We start from the raw sequence: 24,718 nt of genomic DNA, 5'->3' as shown, positions 1-24,718 counted from the left end.
GGGGGAGGGAGAGAGAGAGAGAGGAGGGTGGAGGGAGAGAGAGGAGGGGGGAGGGAGAGAGAGGAGGGGGGAGGGAGAGAGAGGAGGGGGGAGGGAGAGAGGGAGAGGCTGAATGGAATAAGCCTTGCCGCCGCCGATACTTCGGGTGGGGCCCGCCCCCAGCGAGATGCCAGAGGGGCCCCGCCGACGACATGGATGGAGGGAGGGAGGTAGGGAAGAGGGAGGGGAAGGGGGGAGGGGAAGAGAGAAGGGGGGGAGGAGGCTGAACAGGAGGGAGGAGGGGAGAGGCTGAATGGGCCGGACCGGGCCACCGCCGTCGCTGATACTTCAGGCGGGGCCCGCCCCAGCGAAATGCCGGGCGGGCCCTGCCGCCGACGGGGTGGGGGGGATGAAGGGGGCGGTGAAGAGGGGGCGGGAGAGGGGGGGGGGAGGGGGGCTGAACGGGAGGGAGGTGGGGAGGGAGGCAGCTGAACGGAAGGGAGGTCCGAGTCCCAATCTTCGCCCAGTGAGCCCATTTGGCCAGTACTGGGGTCGGGCCCCTCCCACACAGCCTCGGGGGCCTGGAGCTACTGCACATGTGCACACACTCTAACGCGCATGTGCAGAGGTCTCGGCACTGTTTTCAGCGCTGGAACCTGGCTCCGCCCCCGACCCCTTGTGCTCCGTCACGCCGAGCACGAAGACGTCCGGAGACCGGACAATCACAAGGTAAATTTTCGGTGCCCATTTTCTTCTAGAAAGTCGGCGCACCTTATCGAGATGCGCCGTTTTTCCCGAGGGCGGAAACTTGGGCCCCGAGAAACCAAAAATATAATGAATAATCAGCATGGATTTCAAAAGGGAAAGTCTTACTTGACCAACCTCTAATTTTTTGGATGAGTTAACAGAGACAGTAGACAAGGGTAAAGTAGTCGATGTAATTTATCTAGATTTTCAAAAGGCCTTTGATAAGTTAAAGACAGAAAGCAGAGAATAGGGGTAAAGGGTAGCTATTCAGAGTGAGAAGTGGGAAGTGGTGTTCCAGGATCAGTGCTGGGACCACTGTTCACAATTTATATGAATGATTTAGACTTTGGAATCAAAAACACAATTTCGAAATTTGTGGATGACACCAAATTTGGGGGGAGGGGGGAATAGTCAATACTCAGGAGGACTGCAACAAACTACAGGAAGACATTAATAAACTTACAGAATGGACATATAATTGGCTAATGAATTTCAACACAGATAAATATAAGGTATTATGTTTTGAAAAAGAAAGACTTACATTTATATAGCGCTTTTCATGACCACTGGATGTCTCAAAGTGCTTTACAGTCAATTAAGTACTTTTGGAGTGTAATCACAGTTGTAATGTGGGAAACGCGGCAGCCAATTTGCCCATAGCAACTCCAAACAGCAATGTGATAATGACCAGATAATCTGTTTTTTTTATGTTATGTTGATTGAGGGACAAATATTTGGCCAGGACACTGCTCTTATTCGAAATAGTGTCATGGGATCTTTTATGTCCACTTAAAAGGGCAGATGGGGCCTCGGTTTAACTTCTCATCTGAAAGATGGCATCTCCTACAGTGCAGCACTCCCTCAAGCACTGCACTAGAGTGTCAGCCTAGATTTATGTGCTCAAGTCCCTGGAGTGGGATTTGAACCCACAACCTTCTGACTCAGAGATGAGTGTGCTACCTACTGAGCCACAGCTGACACATTTTTGGGAGGAAGAATAGAGAGGTCACACATTACTTGGTGGGTGCGAGTCTTGGAGAGGTAGAGGAGCAAAGGGATCTCGGAGTACAAATACACAAATCACAAAGTATTGACACAGGGAACAAGGCCATAAAAAAAGCAAACCAAGCACTGGAGGGATAGAACTGAAAAGTAGTGAAGTTACACTAAACTTTTATCTAACCTTGGTTAGGCCACACTTGGAGTACTGCGTGCAATTCTGGATGCACTAGAGAGGACGCAGAGAAGATTTAAAAGGATGATACCACAAATGCAAAGGTATACCTATCAGGAAAGGGCAAACAGGCTGGGTCTCTTCTCTCTTAAAAAGAGAAGGCGACCTATTACAGGTTTTTAAAATTATGAAAGGCTTTGATAGAGTAGATAGAGAAAATATTTCCACTTGTGGGGAAGAGCAAAACTAGAGCCCATCAATTTGATAGTCACCAAGAAATCAAATAGGGAATTCCGAAGAAACTGCTTTAGAATGGTGAGAATGTGGAAGTTGCTACCATAGGGAGTAGTTGAAGTAAATAGTATAGATGCATTTAAGGGGCGGTTAGATAAGCATATGAGGGAGAAGAGAATAGAGGGTTATGCTCACAGAGTTAGATGAGGAAAGACGGGAGGAGGCTCGAGTGGAGCATAAACGTCGGCATGGACTGGTTGGACCAAATGGCCTGTTTCTGTGTGTATAGCCTTTGTAATCATTTTCCAATCCTCTCTGGCTACAGGTGTTGTACTGGAGGACTGCTAATGTGTACCGTGTTTTAAAAAGGGAGAAAAGGATAGACAGAATAATTACAAGCCAATCAGCCTAACCTCGGTGGTGGGCAAATTATCGGAAAAATTCTGAGAATGTACTAATCGTTATTTAGAAAGGCACGGATTAATCAAGGACAATCAGCATGGATTTGTTAAGGAAAGGTCATGTCTGACTAACTTGCTTGAATTTTTTGAGAAGTTAACAAGGTCGACGAGGGTTGTGCATTTGATGTAGTTTACGTGGACTTTATTTAGCAAGACTTTTGACAAGGTCCCACACGACAGACTGGTTAGAAACGTAGAAGCCCATGGGATCCAAGGGAAAGTGTAAGTTTGGATCCAAAATTGGCTCAGCGGCAGGAAGCAAAGGGTAATGGTCGACGGGTGTTTTTGTGCCTGGAAGGCTGTTTCCAGTGGGGTTCCGCAGGGCTCAGTACATATCATTGATTTACACAGCTGTGTAAAACGCTAGTTCGGCCACAGCTCGAGTACTGCGTACAGTTCTGGTCACCACATTACAGGAAGGATGTGATTGCACTAGAGAGGATACAGAGGAGATTTACAAGGATTTGTCCAGGACTGAAGAATTTTAGCTATGAGGAAAAACTGGATAGGCTGAGGTTGTTTACTTTACAGAGGAGGCTGAGGGTATACTTAATTGAGGTGTATAAAATTATGAAGGGCCTCGATAAAGTGGACAGGTAGGACTTATTTCCCATAGCTGAGAGGTCAATAACCTGAGGGCATAGACTGATAATTGGTAGAAGGATTAGAGGGGAGTTGAGGAGAATTTCTTTCACTCATCAGGTGGAGGTGGTCTGGAACTCACTGCCTGAAAGTGTGGTAGAGGCAGAAACCCAAATCAGATTTAAGAACTACTTGGATACGCATTTGAAGTGTTGCAACCTACAGGGTTACAGACCAAGAGCTGGAAAATGGAATTCGGCTGGATAGTTCTTTTTAGGCCGGCACAGACACAATGGGCCAAAAGCAATCCTTCTGTGCTGTAAATTTCTATGATTCTATGAGGTAAATAACATTTATTGATGATATCTGTACAAGTTTGCTCAAAAAAAGCAGCAATGCTCAATTGTTGCCATAACAACTCAAATTAGATTGCAACAAATTGAGATGGATTTGTCTAAAAGGGAATGCTTAACTATTTTTCTCAACAAAAAAAGGCCAGAGAAAATAATTAGAACATTCAGAGATAGACAGGAAGATGAGCAGAAAGATAATTGCAGGAAGAGAAATGTTAAAAAAAACTTTTATCCCTCAATATTAGGGGAGATAAATTAATATGTATTAGCAGATCACCTGTGGCTTTTCTGATGACACATTTTTAAGAAGGATTGGAGTGTCACTGCATGTAATGCACAATGTATTATTCTGCTCAGGTCAGAATGTAATTATAGCTTGATCAGAAAACCTTACAAATTGGAATTTGCTCATCAGTTTTAGGATGCAGATGGGGCATCTAAACTGAGTAAGTCAGAGGATGTGCTATTTTGAAAGGAAAGGAAATCAGAATCCTGGTTTGGTTTGTAGCAAGGTGCATTGAGAGCCTGCAGTTATTGTGGCTTCAGTATTTTGCACATTTCAAATGATTGCCTTTGTTTCTTTATGCTATTTATTTTAAAGTGCAACACAGGAATTTGCATTGGACAGTTTGCAACATCTGTATGCACAATTATATTACTATTTGATCTTCCATGGTATTGCTCACAGAAAGTCAGAAGAAAGCCAAGCTGGTAAGTGGTTGGCTGTTCGACTGGCAAGTATAACTCACTTTTAGACTGACTTTTAGATTGGTTTAATTGGCAGCGAACTACTAAGTAGCTGTTTGGCGTTTAAGTAAATTTTAGTAAGTAAATTAAATTAAGGGGAGCTCAGACCTGTGTCATGCTCCTCCTGTGCTATGTGTGCAGGAAGTGTGTCCAGCTACAGCTCCTGACAGACCACATGACGGCACTGGAGCTGCAGATGGACTCACTCTGGAGCATGCGCGATGCTGAGAATGTTGTGGATAGCACATTTAGTGAGTTGGTCACACCGCAGGTAAGGGTGAGGACAGATAGTGAATGGGTGGCCAAGAGACAAGGCATGAGCAGGAAGGTAGTGCAGGAGTCCCCTGCGGTCATCTCCCTCCAAAACAGATATACCGTTTTGGATACTGTTGGGGGAGATGACTTACCAGGGGAAGGCACCAGCAGCCAGGTTCATGGCACCATGAGCGGCTCTGCTGACAGAAGGGCGGGAAAAAGAATGGGAGAGCTATAGTGATAGGGGATTCTATTGTAAGGGGAATAGATAGGAGTTTCTGCGGCCGCAACCGAGACTCCAGGATGGTATGTTGCCTCCCTGGTGCAAGGGTCAAGGATGTCTCGGAGCGGCTGCAGAGCATTCTGGAGAGGGAGGGTGAACAGCCAGTTGTCGTGGTACATGTAGGTACCAACGATATAGGTAAGAAGTGGGAAGAGGTCCTACAAGCTGAATTTAGGGAGTTAGGAGTTAAATTCAAAAGTAGGACCTCAAAGGTAGTAATCTCTAGATTGCTACCAGTGCCACGTGCTAATCAGAGCAGATGGAGCAGGATATTTAGAATAAACATGTGGCTTGAGCAGTGGTGCAAGAGGGAGGGATTCAAATTCCTGGGACATTGGAACCAGTTCTGGGGGAAGTGGGATCTGTACAAAAGGGACGGTCTGCACTTGGGCAGGACTGGAACTGATGTCCTAGGGGTAACATTTGCTAATGCAGTTCGGGAGTGTTTAAACTAATATGGCAGGGGGATGGGAACCTATGCAGCGAGACACGGCGAAGTAATATGGAGTTAGAAACAGATGGTCGAAAGGCAAAAAGCAATAGTGGAAGGCCGAGTAAACAAAGGCAAAAAACAAAAAGGGCCACACTACATCATAATTCTAAAAGGACAAAGGGTGTTAAAAAACAAGCCTAAAGGCTTTGTGTCTTAATGCAAGGAGTATCCGTAATAATAGAAACATAGAAACATAGAAACATAGAAAATAGGTGCAGGAGCAGGCCATTCAGCCCTTCTAGCCTGCACCGCCATTCAATGAGTTCATGGCTGAACATGAAACTTCAGTACCCCCTTCCTGCTTTCTCGCCATAACCCTTGATCCCCCGAGTAGTAAGGACTTCATCTAACTCCCTTTGGATGAATTAACTGTGCAAATAGATGTTAACAGATATGATGTGATTGGGATTACAGAGACGTGGCTCCAGGATGATCAGGGCTGGGAACTTAACATCCAAGGGTATTCAACATTCAGGAAGGATAGAATAAAAGGAAAAGGAGGTGGGGTAGCATTGCTGGTTAAAGAGATCAATGCAATAGTTAGGAAAGCTTGGATGATGTGGAATCTATATGGGTAGAGCTGCAGAACACCAAAGGGCAAAAAACGTTAGTGGGAGTTGTGTACAGACCTCCAAACAGTAGCAGTGATGTTGGGGAGGGCATCAAACAGGAAATTAGGGGTGCATGCAATAAAGGTGCAGCAGTTATAATGGGTGACTTTAATATGCACATAGATTGGGCTAACCAAACTGGAAGCAATACGGTGGAGGAGGATTTCCTGGAGTGCATAGGGATGGTTTTCTCGACCAATATGTCGAGGAACCAACTAGGGTGGAGGCCATCTTTGACTGGGTGTTGTGTAATGAGGATTAATTAGCAATCTCGTTGTGCGAGGCTCCTTGGGGAAGAGTGACCATAATATGGTGGAATTCTGCATTAGGATGGAGAATGAAAGTTAATTCAGAGCCCATGGTCCAGAACTTAAAGAAGGGTAACTTTGAAGGTATGAGGCGTGAATTGGCTAGGATAGATTGGCTAATGATACTTAAGGGGTTGACAGTGGATGGGCATGGATGGGCAATGGCAGACATTTAAAGACCACATGGATGAACTACAATAATTGTAGATCCCGGTCTGACGTAAAAATAAAAAAGGGAAGGCGGCTCAGCCGTGGCTATCAAGGTAAATCAGGGATAGTATTAAAGCCAAGGAAGTGGCATACAAATTGGCCAGAAATAGCAGCGAACCCGGGGACTGGGAGAAATTTAGAACTCAGCAGAGGAGGACAAAGGGTTTGATTAGGGCAGGGAAAATAGAGTACGAGAGGAAGCTTGCAGGGAACATTAAAATGGACTGCAAAAACTTCTATTGATATGTAAAGAGAAAAAGGCTAGTAAAGATAAATGTAGGTTCCCTGCAGTCAGAATCAGGGGAAGTCATAACGGGGAATAAAGAAATGGCAGACCAATTGAACAAGTTCTTTGGTTCGGTTTTCACTAAGGAGGACACAAACAACCTTCTGGATATAAAAGGGGTCAGAGGGTCCAGTAAGAAGGAGGAACTGAGGGAAATCCTTATTAGTTGGGAAATTGTGTTGGGGAAATTGATGGGATTGAAGGCGGATAAATCCCCAGGGCCTGATGGTCTGCATCCCAGAGTAATTAAGGAGGTGGCCTTGGAATAGCGGATGCATTGACAGTCATTTTCCAACATTCCATAGACTCTGGATCAGTTCCTATGGAGTGGAGGGTAGCCAATGTAACCCCACTTTTTAAAAAAGGAGGGAGAAAGAAAACAGGGAATTATAGCCTGACATCGGTAGTGGGTAAAATGATGGAATCAATTATTAAGGATGTCATTTGGAAAGAGATGACATGATAGGTCCAAGTCAGCATGGATTTGTGAAAGGGAAATCATGCTTGACAAATCTTCTGGAATTTTTTGAGGATGTTTCCAGTAGAGTGGACAAGGGAGAACCAGTTGATGTGATGTATTTGGACTTTCAGAAGGCTTTCGACAAGGTTCCACACAAGAGATTAATGTGCAAAGTTAAAGCACATGGGATTGGGGGTAGTGTGCTGACGTGGATTGAGAACTGGTTGGCAGACAGGAAGCAAAGAGTAGGAGTAAATGGGTACTTCTCTCAGAATGGCAGGCAGTGACTAGTGGGGTACCGCAAGGTTCTGTACTGGGACCCCAGCTGTTTACATTGTACATTAATGATTTAGACGAGGGGATTAAATGTAGTATGTCCAAACTTGCGGATGACACTAAGTTTTGGGTGGCAGTGTGAGCTGCGAGTAGGATGCTATGAGGCTGAAGAGTGACTTGGATCGGTTAGGTGAGTGGGCAAATGCATGGCAGATGAAGTATAATGTGGATAAATGTGAGGTTATCCACTTTGGTGGTAAAAACAGAGCGACAGACTATTATCTGAATGGTGACAGATTAGGAAAAGGGGAAGTGCAACGAGACCTGGGTGTCATGGTACAACAGTCATTGAAGGTTGGCATGCAGGTACAGCAGGCGGTTAAGAAAGCAAATGGCATATTGGCCTTCATAGCGAGGGGATTTGAGTACAGGGGCAGGGAGGTGTTACTACAGTTGTACAGGGCCTTGGTGAGGCCACACCTGGAGTATTGTGTACAGTTTTGGTCTCCTAACTTGAGGAAGGACATTCTTGCTATTGAGGGAGTGCAGCGAAGGTTCACCAGACTGATTCCCAGGATGGCGGGACTGACATATCAAGAAAGACTGGATCAACTGGGCTTGTATTCACTGGAGTTCAGAAGAATGAGAGGGGATCTCATAGAAACGTTTAAAATTCTGATGGGTTTAGACAGGTTAGATGCAGGAAGAATGTTCCCAATGTTGGGGAAGTCCAGAACCAGGGGTCACAGTCTAAGGATAAGGGGTAAGCCATTTAGGACCGAGATAAAGAGAAACTTCTTCACCCAGAGAGTGGTGAACCTGTGTAATTCTCTACCACAGAAAGTTGTGGAGGTTCATAGCGAGGGGACTTGAGTACAGGAGCAGGGAGGTGTTACTACAGTTGTGCAGGGCCTTGGTGAGGCCACACCTGGAGTATTGTGTACAGTTTGTGTACAATTCACTAAATATATTCAAAAAGGAGTTAGATGTAGTCCTTACTACTTGGGGGATCAAGGGGTATGGCGAGAAAGCAGAAGTTGCATGTTCAGCCATGAACTCATTGAATGGCGGTGCAGGCTCGAAGGGCCGAATGGCCTACTCCTGCACCTATTTTCTATGTTTTCTATGTTTCTATATTGTAAGGAAGTGGTTCTTCTATGGCACTGCTCATAATAAATGAGCAAACACGCTGTTTGGGAGATGGATGCTGAATTTGTAATGAACTTGGAGTGTGGGGAAATAAGTGGGGCTGAGAAATGAGCAGTTTGGGGGGGAAGTGAGTAACTTGGGGTGAATAATGATTATTTGGGATAACAGATTAATAATGAAGGAGCAGTGAGCAGTCAAGAATAGGTTGGGTGTGTTGGGCACAGTGATTATTTGGAGAAATTCAGGTCGTACTTGAGATTGGGAGTGTAGGGAGGTGCAAATTTGAGTATGTAACGCAATCAAGTAAACATTTGGAGGTAATTATTTGGGGAGGGAGTAACTATTTATTGGGGTCAATGTTGAATTAGTGAGTAAGCAGTGTGGAAGGTGGGAATTGGGTAATTGGGGGCTGGGGGAAGTGAACGGCTGGGAGTTGGACAATGGGGATGGGGAAAATGGGTATATGAGTGGGTAATGGAGAGTGCGGAGCAGAAATTTAATTAAAATATTTACATTTTCTAACTATCAAAAGAAGATTGTGTTTACATGAGAAGCTTTCAAAATTCAATTAATTTGTTAAAAAACACAAATAAGAATGAGAAAACAAAGTGTGCACAACTCTGGTTAGTTAGAATGTTTACATTTGCTGTCAAAACACAGGTGTTGGAAATCAAAGCCTTTGCATTTACATGAAAAGCTTTCAAAATTCAATTCATCTGTAAAAAACTCTAATTAGGATGAAAGATACACTGCCTCATTCATTCATTTGCTGTCTGACTCACATTCCTAATCTTTCTTTTCTGACTCATGCATTGAGTCATGCACCCTCTGACTCATTCAATTAATTTCTTAGTTAGCCTCATTCGATCTCTCAGATTCACTCCTCACTGACTTCCCTCACTCGCACCCCAATGTTAATTTTACTCTATATTCAATTTCCTTCAGAATGTCTTTAATGCTCCAACTTCTTGACATCATCATGTTTTGGAGTTATTGCACTTCGATCTTCTCTATGGTTCGGTGTCGCTGGTCATTCTCATAAGTGGACCCCATGTCCCCTACAATCAGAATGCATACTTTCCTTGCCCAATATCTAAGTAAATGATAGTGCAACCCAGGGATCGTGCAAGAAATCTCTTTTCGTGTATACCAGCTACTGCAGGTGGCCTGGATAAATACTCTTAAGTAAATTGAGACACAGGCTTTATAGTTTCAGTTATAATAGATAGATTATAAAACTGACTTCCTTACATTCCCTGATATATAAAATATATAAACTTGTTTTCTCTCTAAACATTGACCTCTAAAAAGAAATCCATTATCTGTAAACTCACACTAGCCTACCGCCCTGGCTGTGCCAACACTTAAGACATTTGAGGGGATTCCCCTCTGTAATTCCAACCTGAAATCAGGCGGAATCACAATTAAGAATGTGTGTGTATGTGGCTGGGGGGGGGTGGGGGGGGGGAGAAAGAGGGCGGGGACGGACTGGGATACTGCCGACTCACTGTCCCAACAGGCATTTCATTCTTCCTGTTTGATATTCCTTTCCTGCCCGATGCATCTACCACCCTTTCAGGCATTGAGTTCCAGACCTCTACCATCCTCTGGATGAAACAAATTTCTCAATGGACAGCAGCGATTAGGGATGGGCAATAAATGCTGGCCTTGTCAGCGACACCCACATCCCATGAATGAATATATAAAAAAGAAACACTGCTAGCCTAACAAGCAAGTTTTATACTGTAATTTTCATAAAGACCTGTTAGACAACTGTTATCACCAGCAATTAAGGGAGTAAAAAGGGTAAGTGTGTGAATAATGCAAGTCTTGGATCTGCTAGCCCATTCCACCCAATCACTGGCAGCTGCCATCAGTAGTTTCTTTCATCCGTTCTATTTTTAAAAAGAATTTATTGAAGCCTGCCTCATCCGATCAACACGTATGCTTCTCTTTGTTGCAACAGATAAATCAAATGGTATTACATTTTTCAAACCAATGCAATGATATTTCAGTTCCCAGATGCACCAGGATATCACAGCATCAGCAATGCAGTCAGCAATTTTATAAATATATAAAGAAAAAGGGATACCAATAGTCAACTCAGGCACAATTTCCACGCAAGCCTTTTCAATCCTGCAGCTTTATTTACATGCGATATCCAAGTATTAAGCAGCTAGGCCACCAATATGGGCATTTGGATCTCAACTAGTCACTGTACATTCACTACTCGCTGGGCCATGACAGTAATGACTGCACTTGTATGATGTTGCAACAGGTACAAGGCTTCCATTTAAGTTTTTAAAATTAAATAGACACTAGTAACACACAAAGCTATACAAGATAATTATTTTTTGTGGATTAAAATAAAATCTGGAATAGCATTCTAACTTATACGATGCAAGCCTCTGTGCAGCCTCTTAACAACAATTTGCACTTATGTAGTGCTTTTAACATAGAATAACATCCCATGTTGCTTCACAGAGGCATTATAAAAATGGATGTCGAGAAGGAGATATTAGCCACAAATAACATTATGTGCTTAGTTATATGATAGTTCTTATCTTACATTTAAATAGCACAGCTCAGAGCACCTTAAACACCAAGCAGCAAGTGAAGGATTTAGAGTTGTGGGGTAAAAACAAAGGCACTATTAAGCTTTTAAGATGCATTTGAAGGCTGGGAGAAAGGTATCAAGTTGAAATAGTTTTGAAAGAGATCATCAAGGGCAGGAGCTCAGTAGCTTATATTAACACATTAATAAATATTGCTATAAGAACAATTCTGTGAAACAATAAAGGAAAAATATATATTTTATCTATCTAAATGTATGCTGCTAATAAGAGCAGTGCATTACATCAAAAGCCCTTTGGCAGAAGCAGCCCAGCTGTGCACTTCACCTATTTGGTCCTGTTCTAATCTCCAAGGATCTCCAGATTTGGTACAGTTATTGCTTTTAGATCACATTCTTATTGACTAGTGTCAGCCTGGTCATTCATCTTGAGTACAGATGTCACGACTGCAGTGCTATCTTGTGACATATTGTGAACATTTTCTTCCAGAAATACCTCTTTAAGGCAGAGTGCAATAGGTTAAACTACTAGACAGAAACCAAAATGCAACTGATTGTGCCATTCTATTTCGTTAGGAAGAAATACTTCTAAGACTTGAAATTGGAAACCATTACAATAATCAATTTCTTGAGAGTATGCTAGTAAAACCAAAAAAACTTAATACCTAACCAATGAGGATATCTTTATTAAATTAAAATTAATCTGATTTTAGAATGCTTCAAAATCAATGGTACACCATACAATATGATGGCCTGATATTTGAACTTCCAAAACATTTTCCTTCTACAATTGTTGATCAGTAATAACTAAAGTTATTTTCAGAAATGATGCCTTCAAGAAAAAGGAGCACAACTTTACTATCAACACACACCAACAAGGTAAATGTTCTGCACTAGTATTTTATAGCTTTCAGTCAGAGTCACTTTTACAAGGTAATCAATGCTTGTTAATTAGTTTTCACTGCAGTTAAAAATGACCAAGTGCACGATCAAGTTAAATAAATCTGTTTCTATAGGAGCAGCAATCAATGTTATAGCTCATTAAATTATAGCTCCAGTCCAATGATCATTAGAATGCAGACTGTAATTTAGGAAAGGGCTTTTGGGGACCAAGAGGCAGAAGGGGAAAGAGGGCAAACAAAATAAATTCCACCCATTTTCCAAACAACTGCAAGAATAGCATTAGTTAACTTAAAAACCAGAAAGACATTCTGTACTTGTGTGCCTTTTTCGCAATACTAATTTGATTGTCTTTTCTATAAAATTAGAATTGTTTCCCACCAAATAAGACAACATCTTTGGCCTCTGTTTCATGACAGTTTAACTTCTTTGTTCTATCAAGTTATTAAGTTTGGATATTATTTCAGTTTCCTTGTGGTTCAAATATTGATTTCCCCCCCCCCCCCCCCAAATGAAACATTATGCATTTTAGGTATGTGTCCCCGATTTCAGTCTCTGCCATGTTAAATTGTACCTGAAGCTTTTTGATAGAGGAGATTCTACATTTAAAGGGGCACAAACTTAAAAAAAAAACTATTTCTAAAACATACAAAAAGATGTATTAACAAAATATCACTTTTGAATCACACCGTTTCTATTTTACCTACTTTGTTGTTCAATACAAATAATGATGACAGAATAAACCAAAAGTAAATCCAGGCACACAGATCTTTGTCTGGTCAGATGATGTGGAACTATTCAGCAATTAAGTGTTCGTACGTCAAAATACGTTATTTGACATAAAAACATGTGGTGTGGCACAACTCAAATGGTCTTACAAATGTAGCTCTAATTTTATTATTGTGTTCCTACTGCCAATAAGCAGAAACCAATTCTCTATGAAACTAACCGTCTTCAATTGCTGCTTTAAGTGCTGCTTCAGGATGTGTTGATCCAAATGAGTTGCGAACGAACCGTCGGCGGCGCCGCAAGTCATCTTCCCAGTAGTCAAGGCGCCAGAACTCACGAGGACGGCTGCAATGAAACAGAGGCAGCACATATGTTAGCAATTATCAAACAGCATGGTAGCACATAAGTGCTGAATAAAGATCTCCTTGTTTGGTTGGTCATTTTTGCAGTCTGCAATCTTTAAGTTAGGTTTGTCCTTGAAAATAACAGTATCACCTTCCAGACTAAGAAACCCCTTTCCCTTTTCTTCTTGGAAGGTGAAATGAGCACTAAATACATCATTTTGAAATGAATTCCTGACAGTGTGATCAGTTTCCCCACACTCTAGTGGCATGTGCTCTGATTTCAGCCTCATTTCAGCCTCAGCAGGACACCTTTAGCTGTGACTGCGTTTATAAACCAGAATAGGGAAAAGGCCATTATAAATATGGTATAGCATTACCTATATTAATCAAAGTCTACCCCTTCATCATTTTTCTTCCCAATTTGTATGTTTTCACACAAGGTCAGTAAATCATACCTTGCATTCTCAGTCCAGAAAGTGTTAACTTTAATGAACAGTACTGTTACGTGCGTACATGAGAGATAATAAAATATTACTCTATTTAGACGTGCAGAAATTTAATTAAAATAATCTCTTAAAATATTCATTACATTTAGCCCCTGAGGCATAGAGTAACACAAGAAAATGCATTTCCTTTCTTTCACTGATAGTTTTAAGACCTATTCTTACACAAAGACAAGGTAATATATTTAAAACAGATGAGATTTGATTTTTTTTCTCCACATGATATTTTCAGAGGCAAAGTGTTAAGCACACCTAATTTTATGCAGCAAAATACAATAAAAAGGTAACACTAATCTTTTTATTTGTTCATGTCAAATTGAAAGAATGCTGTACTACACAGCCTGAAGAACTCCCTCTTCCATTTACAGCTTTTTTTTTTACAGCTTTCGAAAAGCAACATGAGAAGATTTGTTATATATCAGCTAAATCTTTTTATTCAGTGGAGGGCAACATTTCTCAGTCTTAGTTTTCTCTTTCATTCTAACTCACTGGAATTTTAGAAGCAACACCACCATTCCAAGCAGAAAATGCAGAAATGTTACATTATAGATTAAAGAACAGTATTAAAACAGTAATTCAACCACCAAGCTTTAGACATTATTTGTAGTAGGGTACACAAAACATACGAGAGAGAGAATTATTTCTAATACTACGAGAAGTGCCTCTGGTGTAAAACAATTCACTTAGGAAATACAATCTAAACAAGCAGTATTCAGTAAAAAGTGGATAATTCTATGTGTCAGTAGTCTGCATTTCACCGCAGTAAGTGAATTTATGTCTACAGCTTCATCAATGTAATTAAGCCATTAAATCACTTGTGTTTCTAATTCACTAATATGGGCTTAATCCCACAGTAAAATCTCCTACAAATAACACTTTTGCTTGTAGCTAATGATTAAGTTTTAATCACCAAATACACGCATCTCCTCTGTCCTCTTTTTTATTTAGACCATGTTGAAGTTCAGAAAAAAATATACTGCACCAATAATCAACTGTAATCTCAAATACCTCCATTCCTTTTTTTATTTAAAACCGCTCCCCCCAAAAAATGTGAACGCAAGGTCTATTACTCGATTTTAGTCACATACGACAGACTGTTATGTGTTTGGCTGCGATAGCTGCAGTGCCCGAACAGGCACTTCATCATCCTGGCTTCCAACATTCATCTATTAAAATTATTATCAAATATCTACTGAGATCCAGGCGTGAATCATAGACTGCACCCAGTCTTCTGGGGAAAGATACAATGAAGGTCTATTCATCAGTATGGCAATCGGCAGAAGTAATTAGTTCCCAAGACCTAGATTTCTTACAAAGCTTATTTCACACACTGCGACAAACAACATGATAGTGAAAAGCTAATGAAAGCCTGTAAAATGTGTTAACCTCTCAAGCCATCAATCGTTCTGCTACTTTTTGTGCTAAATATATTTTTTAAAGCCAATAAATTATTAATTTCTCATCCAACCGTGACAGTTTTTTGACAGAATTATGTGGTGCCATTCTTCAAGATAACAACAATTAAAATTACAAAAGGAATCTGCAGTGTTCATTTATATACTATTTGTGTAATTAGTTCACCCACAACAAGATGCCCCATTCAAGAGTAATCTTGACAGAAAGCTCATGTTGTTCATTTGCTTCTTCATAATTTGATCCTTATAACTGAATAATGCATATTTCATGGTGCTCCACTAAAACAGACCTCGAATTAAAAGTTTTTATTTCATCACAAAAAATAACTGCCATAAATACCAGTCTCTACTTGGAAGTCAATGAAGAAAAGAGGTATAATTATGCTCAGTGTCTGAGCCTTTTGTGCAGGACTCGCCTTTATTAATGTATGCAATTTACCTCTGATTGATAGCAGTCATTAACTAGATATCAACTCCTGATTCAATATGCTGCACAGCAGTATCTCCCAGAAACCAGTGCTGGCTTTGACAAACTAGAATTTTAAAATCTTACAGGAATACTACCCTAAAAAAGAAAATTACATTATTATACAAAGATCTTAAAAACATCCATTTTATGCACAGTTTTATGGTATATTTGTAATTGTTTTATGATGGACCATCTACTTCTGAACATGAATGCATGTCCCAATCAGCATACATCATTACACCAGTAATGTTCAAAGTCTTCAAATTTGAACAATTCAAAGAAATGAGACAAACTACTGTCAACGAAATAATAGCACAAACACTGATTATTTACACTAATCTAGTGATTTTCACACTGAAATTATTCTAAAAAATTTTAAAACTTCATTACTTCCCATTTATTTTTCAATCACCAATTTTAATATAAGTTCGAGCAAAACTCACAATTAAAATCCACTTGATAATAAAAACGAAGCATTTTCTGAAATGAACTTAAAACAATTCTCAGTTTGGCTCAGTTGGATGGACTTTGTGGCTTGTAAACGTAACCATGATCAAAAATGTGTATAGAGGGGAAAATCCTGATAGTTGAGCACTTGAAACTTGAAAACTGAAGTGGGCAAAGTTTGACGTTAAGAACCACTTAAGGAATATATTGCCAAAAATTAAAGCACCTCTGGGAATAGTATATGATTCATAATTTAGGTTTAGCATAGTCAAACAAAATAATGTGAGAAAACAAAACTATGTATGTAAAACTATATTTTGTAATCAAGCTAAAAATATCACACGTCAAAATTTGCTGAAATGGAAACCTCCCTATATTCTCAAGCATATCATTTTCAAGATACAAGAACTCCCAGATGTAACTGTGGTGCGCATACAAAGATTCCAATCTTATTCTATAACATATGTATTTTTAGTGAGACAAATTTGTTTTAAAAACTAAAACAGAAAACAGAAATTACTCAGTAGGTCAATCAGTATCTGTGGAGAGAATAGTTCACATTTTAGGTATAAAATCTTCATTTGAATTTTTGTACTTGTTTTTAAATCGCTCATTGCTTCAGAGAATGAAAAGAACATAAGAAAAAGGAGCTAAAATAGGCCATTTGGCCCTTCGAGCCTGCTCCACCATTCAACAAGATCATGGCTGATCTTCTACCTCAACTGCACCTTCCTGCACTATCCCCATATCCCTTAATTCTCTCTGTCTTGAATATACTGAACGACTGAGCATCCACTGCTCTCTGGGGTAGAGAATTCCAAAGAATCACAACCCGTTGTGAAGAAATTTCTCATCTCAGTCCTAAATGGCTGACCCCTTATTTTGAGACTGTGACCCACATATTCTAGATTCTCCAGCCAGAGGAAACATTTTCTCAGCATTAACCCTGTCAAGTCCCTTAAGATTTTTATATGTTTCAATTAGATCACCTCTCATTCTTCTAAGCTCTAGGGAATATAGGCCTAGTCTACTCAATCCCTCCTCATATGGCAATCCCCTCATCTCAGGAACCAGTCTGGTGAACCTTTGTTGCACTCCCTCTAAGGCACGTATATCTTTCTTTAGTTAGGGAGACCAGAACTGTACATAGTACTGCAGGTGAGGCCTCACCAATGCCCTGTAAAATTGTAGTAAGACTTCCTTACTCTTATACTCTAATCTCTTTGTAACAAAAGCTAGCAACCCATTTGCTTTCCTAATTGCTTGCTGTACCTGCATGTTAACTTTCTGTGATTCATGTACAAGGTCCCTCAGGTTCCTCTGAATGCAAACATTTTGCAGTCTTTCACCATTCAAAAAATATTCTGCTTTTTTGTTTTTCCTACAAAGTGGATAACTTCACACTTGCCCACATTGTATTCCATTTGCCATGTTCTTGCCCACTCAGTCAATCTGTTTATATCTCTCTGCAGCCTCTTTGCGTCCTCCTCACAGCTTACTTTTCCACCAAACTTTGGATCATCAGTAAACTTGGATACGTTACACTCAGTCCCTTCATCTAACTCATTAATATAGATTGTAAATAGCTGAGACCAAGCAGTGATCCTTGCGGTACCCTGCTAGTTGCAGCCAGCCAACCCGAAAAAGTCCCACTTGTTCGTACTGTCTGTTTTCTGTTTATTAACCAATCCTCAATTCATGCTAATATATAACCCCCAATACCACGAGTCCTAGTTTTGTGTAATAACCTCTTGTGTGGCACCTTATCGAATGTTTTTTGAAAATCCAAATACTGTACATCCACTGGTTCCCCCTTATCCATCCTACTAGTTATATCTTCAAAAACTCTTAACAGATTTGTCAAACACAATTTCCCTTTCATAAAACCATGTTGACTCTGCCTAATCATATTACTATTTTCTAAGTGCCCTATTACCACATCCCTAATAATATTGTAGCATTTTGCCTACTACTGATGCCAGGCTAACTGGCCTATAGTTACCTGTTTTTTTCTCTTCCTCCTTTCTTAAATAGTGGGGTTATGTTTGCTTCCTTCCAACCCTTGGGGACTGTTCTAGAATCTGAGGAATTCTGAAAGATTAATACCAGTGCATCCACTATCTCTGCAGCTATCTCTTTTAAAACCATAGGATGCAGGTCGTCAGGTCCAGGGGACTAATCGCCATTTAGTCCCTTAAATTTCTTCAGTACTATCTATTTACTTATAATGATTTCTTTAAGTTCTGCATTCTCTCTAGACTCTTGGTTCCCCATTAATTCTGGAATGTTTTTTGTGTCTTCTACCGTGAAGACAGATACCAAGTATTTGTTTAATGTCGCTAGCATTTCCATATTGCCCATTATAATTTCTCCTGTCTCTGCCTCTAATGGGCCCAATTTACTTTCACTAATCTCTTCCTATTTACATAACAATAGAAACATTTACAATCTGTTTTTATGTCTCTTGCTAATTTACTCTCATATTCTTTTTTCTCTTTCCTAATCAATTTCTTGGTCCTCCTTTGCTGAATTCTAAAATCCTCTCAATCCTCAGGCTTACTACTCTTTTTGGCAACATTATAAGCCTCTTCCTTTGCTCTGATACTATCTTTACTTCTCGTTAGCCACGGTTGTACCACATTTCCTGTGGGGTTTCTGTGGCTCAAAGGAATGTAGATTTGTTGCAAGCCATGTATTAATTCTTTAAATGTTCGCCATTGCTTGTCTACCATCATACCTTTTAATCTCGTTTCCCAATCTACCTTAGCCAACTCACCCCTCATACCTATGTAGTTTGCTTTGTTTAGATTTAAGACCCTAGTTTCAGACTTAACTAAATCACTTTCAAACTCAATATAACATTCTATCATATTATGGTCACTCTTCCCGAAAAGGCCGCTTTATTACAAGGTTATTGATTGCACAATACTAGATCTAAAATAGCCTGTTCCCTAGTTGGTTCTTCAACATACTGATCTAGAAAACTATGTTGTACAGTCCATGACCTCGTCCTCCACATTATTACTGCAAATTTGGTTTCCCGGTCTATATGTAGATTAAAGTCCCCCAAGATTACTGTATTACCCTTGTTACATGTGCCTCTAATTTCCTGATTTATACTCTGCCCTACATTACAACTACTGTTTGGGGGCCTATAAACAATTCCCACCAATATTTTCTGCCCCTTGCTGTTTCTTAGCTCCACCCAAACTGATTCTACTTCTTGATTTTCTGAGCCAAGATCCTTTCTCTCTACTGTCTTTATCCCATCCTTTATCAGGGCCACCCCTCCTCCTTTTCCATTTTGCCTATCTCTTCTAAAAGTGAAGTATCATGCAATATTTAGTTCCCAACCTTAGTCACTTTGCAACCACATCTCCGAAATGGCTATTAGATCAAACCTATTAATTTCTATCTGTGCTATAAATTCATCTATTTTGTTGCGAATGCTTCACGCATTCAGATATAATACCTTTAGCTTTTTTCTATTTTTTCCTTATGTCACCAGTCACTGATGTCCTATTATCTTTGTTACTCTCTCTGTTCCTTTCTGAACCACTCTGCTTATTTTTACCCAAAACTCTTGCTCTAAAGCCTCGACATTCTCTTGCTGCTTTTAAATTTACTCTTTCCTGAACCCTCCCACCTTCATTAGTTTAAAGCCCTGTCTACTGCCCTAGTTATTCCATTTGCCTGGACACTGGTTCCAGCCCAGTTTAAGTGCTGTTTCAAAAAAGAAGAAAGCATTTCAATTTCAGTTGGAGAATTTTGGAATGATCAACAAATAATAGTAATACAACAGATATGGACAATGTCAGTTAAAACTATAACTTCCAAATGGGAGAAAACCAGAACAGAACCACCAATTATGACTTGACATCTCTGATGAATCAAACTCCTATAATGCATGAGGAATTTATAATTATATGATCAGGAAGTTTGGACAACAAAAAATATTTCAAATAGAAACAGGAACTATTATTCACAGTTAGTGATTCAGCAATACCTCTCCTCCCCAAATGCCAATATTTTCTCAGGTTCAGACTCCCTAAGCATAAATTCTAAGAGTTCTGTCTTTTACATATAGATTTGTTCCGCAAAATCAGCAGCAAATGCAAATTGATCAAGGTAACATAATATGCTCTTAATAATTATGAATTTAAACTAATGGCACTAATCTGAACTATGACTGGCATGTTATTAATACTGAAAAAGACAATATGCATAAAATGTTAAATATAGTCATGGAATTTTTTAATGATTGTGAGAGTTTTAGAAAAGATTTTATTCAAAGGAAAGCTATTTCACTCAATATTTCAAGCAGTATTGTATTTATTAGTTGTCACATGCTCTTTTAGACTGAATACAATAATAATGTTCGGCTGGTTTTCTGCTGCATTCAGGCTTTGCTTGCTTTCTGTGCATGATGAAACAGATATGCATAAACAACTAATGCTTTGAGAGCTTCGTGGATTGCACGTTTTAGGAGATAGTCACCCCGCAGATAAGGAGTGCGCAGGCAGAGAGGGAATGGGTGACCGGCAGACAGAAAAGGAGGACCAGATAGTGCAGGAGTCCCCTGAGTGCATCTCATTCTCTAACCAGTATTGTGTTCTCAGTACTGGTGAGGGCAATGGTTCCTCTGGGGAGTACAGCCAGAGCCAAGTCTGCAGCACCACAAATGGCCCAGGCATACGGGGGGGGGGGGGGGGGGGGGGTGGAGAAGAAGAGTGGAAGAGCAATGGTGGTAGAGGATTCGATAGTTAAGGGAGCTGACAGGCATTTCTGCAGCCGCAGACATGATTCCAGGATGGTATGTCACCTCCTTGGTGCCAGGGTCAAGGATGTCACTGAGCGGCTGCAGAACATTCTGAGGGGGGACGGTGAACAGCCAGAGGCCCTGGTCCATATTGGTACCAACAACATAGGTAGAAAGAGGGATTAGGTCCTGCAGGCAGACTTTAGGGAGCTAGGAAAGAGATTTAAAAAGCAGGACCTCAAAGGTAGTAATCTCTGGATTACTCCCTGTGCCACGCGCGAGTATAGAAATAGGAGGATAGAGCAGATGGTGCAGGAGGGAGGGCTTCAGATTCCTGGGCATTGGGACCGGTACGGGCCGTACAGGTTGCACCTCAACAGGGCCGGAACCAATATCGTCACAGGGTGCTTTGCTAGTGCCGTTGGGGAGGGTTTAAACTAATTTGGCAGAGAGATGGGCAGCAGGATGTATATTAGAAAGGGGAACTAAAGTGCTCAAAGGATTGAGAGAGGCAAAGAGCAAACTAAGAAATAGTAAGGTATTAGGTGGGGTCCAACTAAGAGAGAATACAAGATAGTCTAAGATGGGTTTACAGTGAACGCACGAAGCATAGTAAACAAAGTAAGTGAGCTGCAGGCAAATAGCCACATGGAAATATGATGATGTGGCATTAACTGAGACCTGACTGAAAAAAGGGCAGTATTGGGTATTAAATATTCCTGGTTATAAGGTGTTCAGGAAAGATAGGAGGTACTGTGGTAGTATTGGTTAAGGAGAATGTTAGTGCTGGAGAAGAACGTTGGCCTGGAGTGGTCACGGACAGAATCTATATGGCTGGAGTTAAGAAATAAGAGGTGCCATTACACTATTAGGTGTATTCTACAGACCACCAAATAGTGGGAAAGATATGGAGGAGAAAATTTGCAGAGAAATTACAGAGAGGTGCAAAAACTATAAGAGTAGTAATAATGGGGGACTTCAACGATCCTAATAATGGACCCAAGTTTGCCCCTCCGGTTAAAGCGGCGCATCTACCTGAGGTGCGCCGACTTTGTAGACAAAAAACGGCGCCGAAAACTTACCTCGGTATTCTCCCCGATCCTTGGAACAGTGCTGGGACCTCTGCACATGCGCGCTAGAGTGTGCGCGCATGTGCAGTAGCTCCTCGCCCCCAGAATCTGTGTGCGTGTGCTGCAGGCTGTGTGGGAGGGGCCCGAAATACGCCGCCCCTAGCTCTGGCCGAATGGGCTCCGTCATTGGCGGTCAGAGTGTGCAGAGCTTGCTATAGACTCTGTGCAACAGTACCCAGCTGCTAGTGTTTTTCTGCAGTTAAGCTTTGCTGAAGGTAGGACTTCTATTTTTTATTTGTTTATTTATTTACTTATTGATTGATTGATTGATTGATGTGGTCCTAAATTCTTGTTTGATTTACATTCAAGTTTACTCTTCATCTGCTTTCAAAAGGAATTCTGTAAAATAGTTTGGCTGAATCGCTTATTTACAGGACTTGCTATATGTAATTTGCACACGCACACAGATTCTGGGGGCGAGGAGCTACTGCACATGCGCGCATACTCTAGCGCGCATGTGCAGAGGTCCTAGCACTGTTCCAAGGAGCGGGGAGAATACTGAGGTAAGTTTTCAGCGCCATTTTTCATCTACAAAGTCGGTGCACCTCAGGTAGATGTATTTACCAATCCATTGTTAATCTAGTTGTTTCGTGTTTTGTAAGTCTTGGTGCTAGGTGCCTGTCCTCTCAGCTTCCTTGTATTTTTTATTTGTGCTTATTTTTGTGCTTTGTTTAATGCTCGGTGCTTTAAATGTACTGCTTTGTTTAGTGCTTGGTGCTTTAAATGTACTTATGCTTCTTTAATGTTGCTGTGAAAGTGTTTAGTGCTTTGCAAGGTCCTCTCACTTCCCTTCCCCCCCCTATCTCTGGCTACCCGCGCTGATTTCTTAACTCACCACAAGGTTTTTCTGTGCGGCCACAAGTGGCCACATACGCTGGCCTAAGTTAGTTTGGAGTAACTTTTAGCTGTCGAAACTTGCTTAAATGGCCAAAACAGGCGTAAGTGGTTGGTAACGCCCACTTTTGAAAAAAAAAACTAAACTAAAAAAAAACCTAACTAACTCACTTACACTGGGAGCAAATTAAATGGGCAGAATTGCGATTTTTAAGATACTCCAGAAAAATTTAGTTGCTCCAAAAAAAACGGAGCAACTCCTGGGCAAACTTGGGCCCATAGAATAGCGTAAAGGGCAGAGAAGGGAAATCATTTTTGAAGTGTGTTCAGGAGAAACCTTCATCAGTATGTTTCCAGCCCAACGCAGGAGGAGGCATTGCTGGATCTGGTTCTGGGTAGCTAAAGTGGAGCAAGTGTCAGTAGGTGAATATTTAGAGAACAGTGATCATAAGGTTTAGATTAGCTATGGAAAAGGACAGGGAGCAATCTAAAAAGAAAAACTTACATTTATATAGCACCTTTCACGACCACCGGACGTCTCAAAGCGCTTTACAACCAATGAAATACTTTTGGAGTGTAGTCACTATTGTAATGTGGGAAACACGGCAACCAACTTGCGCACAGCAAACTCCCACAAACAGCAATGTGATAATGACCAGATAATCTGTTTTTTTGTTTATGTTGATTGAGGGATAAATATTGGCAGGACACCGGATATAACTCCCCTGTTCTTCTTCGAAATAGTGCCATGGATCTTTTATGTCCACCTGAGAGGGCATCTAGAGTAAAAATGCTCAACTGGTGGAAGGCCAATTTCAGTAGGATGAAAAATGTTGAACTGGTGGATCTGGCCTGGGTAAAACAGAAGCACAGATTGGCAGGCAAAACTGTCGTGCAACAATGGGCTGCTTTTAAAGAGGAAATAGTTCGGGTACTGTCTAAGTACATTCCCACGAAGGGGAAAGGTAGGCCAACTAAAGTCATAGCTCCCTGGATGACAAAGAGAGAGAGAATATGATGAAGCAGAAAAAGAGCATGTATGACAGTTGTCATGTTTCAAATACAGCTGAGAATCATGCTATATATAGAAAGGTCATATGAGAAGTGAAAAAGAAAAGAAGAGAGGCAAAGAGAGGGTATACACAAATCCCACAAATTTGGGCCTACCTCAGGCACGAGCCTTCCCTCCATCGGCAACAACCGGACTACCCTCCAACCAATGGCGCCTCTTCTTCTCCTCGAGTGGAGACTGGGCCTCCTCCCTTCCAGCGGCGAATGGACCTCTTCCCTCCTGCAGCATCCGAGCCTCTTCCCCACCTGTGGCGATGGGACCTCTTCTTCTCCAGCAGTGACTGGGCCTTTTCCCTCCAGCAGCGCCCGAGTCTCTTCCTCACCTGCGGCGACTGGACCTCTGCTCCCTCATGCTCCCCACTAGATGTGGCTGACTCAGCTGCTCCACCCGATCTCTGACAATGCTCGGTGAGCCTCCGACTACAGGTTTGGGCCTACCTCACACTCCCCATTGGACGTGGCCGACTCAGCTGCTCCACCAACAGCGATCGGGCCTCCTCCCCTCCAGCGGCAACTGGGCCTCTCGTCCTCCAGCGGCGATCGGGCCTCTTCTCCTCCAGCACGTGGTGAGCACAATTGGTTGTGACCACCCTGACCTCCTTCCACTCTAAACAACCTGACCTCCACCCCAAAAAATGGACCACTGACCTTCCCAATGCTTGCCCCCAGTCAAACCTCTAACCACCGACCATCGCACCGTAGGGCGCTACTCAGCACCGAGCTTAAGGCCCTCATCTCGCCGTAGGCAACTAGGCTCACACAGCATTACCTGGTCTCTAGTCATCTTGGAACCCCTTGCCACTGGACCAAGACCTTGCTCAGCTAAGCCCGTGTAGTAGCCGGTGTACAACGGCCACCCCATGTTAAAAGAACTCATGCACAGGCATCTTCCACTCCTTTAACATGAAGTTCTGGACATGGAACATCAGGATCCTCA

At 41.5% G+C, this 24,718-nt stretch overlaps 1 protein-coding gene across 3 annotated transcripts in view; it reads right to left on the bottom strand.

The window, feature by feature from the left end:
- The window catches only part of lrba (LPS-responsive vesicle trafficking, beach and anchor containing), a 1,157,354-nt gene that overhangs the window by 513,771 nt on the left and 618,865 nt on the right, over window positions 1–24,718 (bottom strand). For all 3 annotated transcript variants that reach the window (XM_070871469.1, XM_070871472.1, XM_070871473.1), the window contains exon 37: window positions 13,030–13,154. In XM_070871469.1, the coding sequence (XP_070727570.1) occupies window positions 13,030–13,154 (125 nt within the window). The remainder of the gene's footprint in view (window positions 1–13,029; window positions 13,155–24,718) is intronic.

This window comes from Pristiophorus japonicus, chromosome 2 (genome assembly GCF_044704955.1).
Source record: "Pristiophorus japonicus isolate sPriJap1 chromosome 2, sPriJap1.hap1, whole genome shotgun sequence".
Classification (NCBI taxonomy): Eukaryota; Metazoa; Chordata; class Chondrichthyes; family Pristiophoridae; genus Pristiophorus; species Pristiophorus japonicus.
The sequence above is the reverse complement of the archived record's forward strand: the minus strand, read 5'-3'. Positions and strand labels throughout refer to the sequence as shown.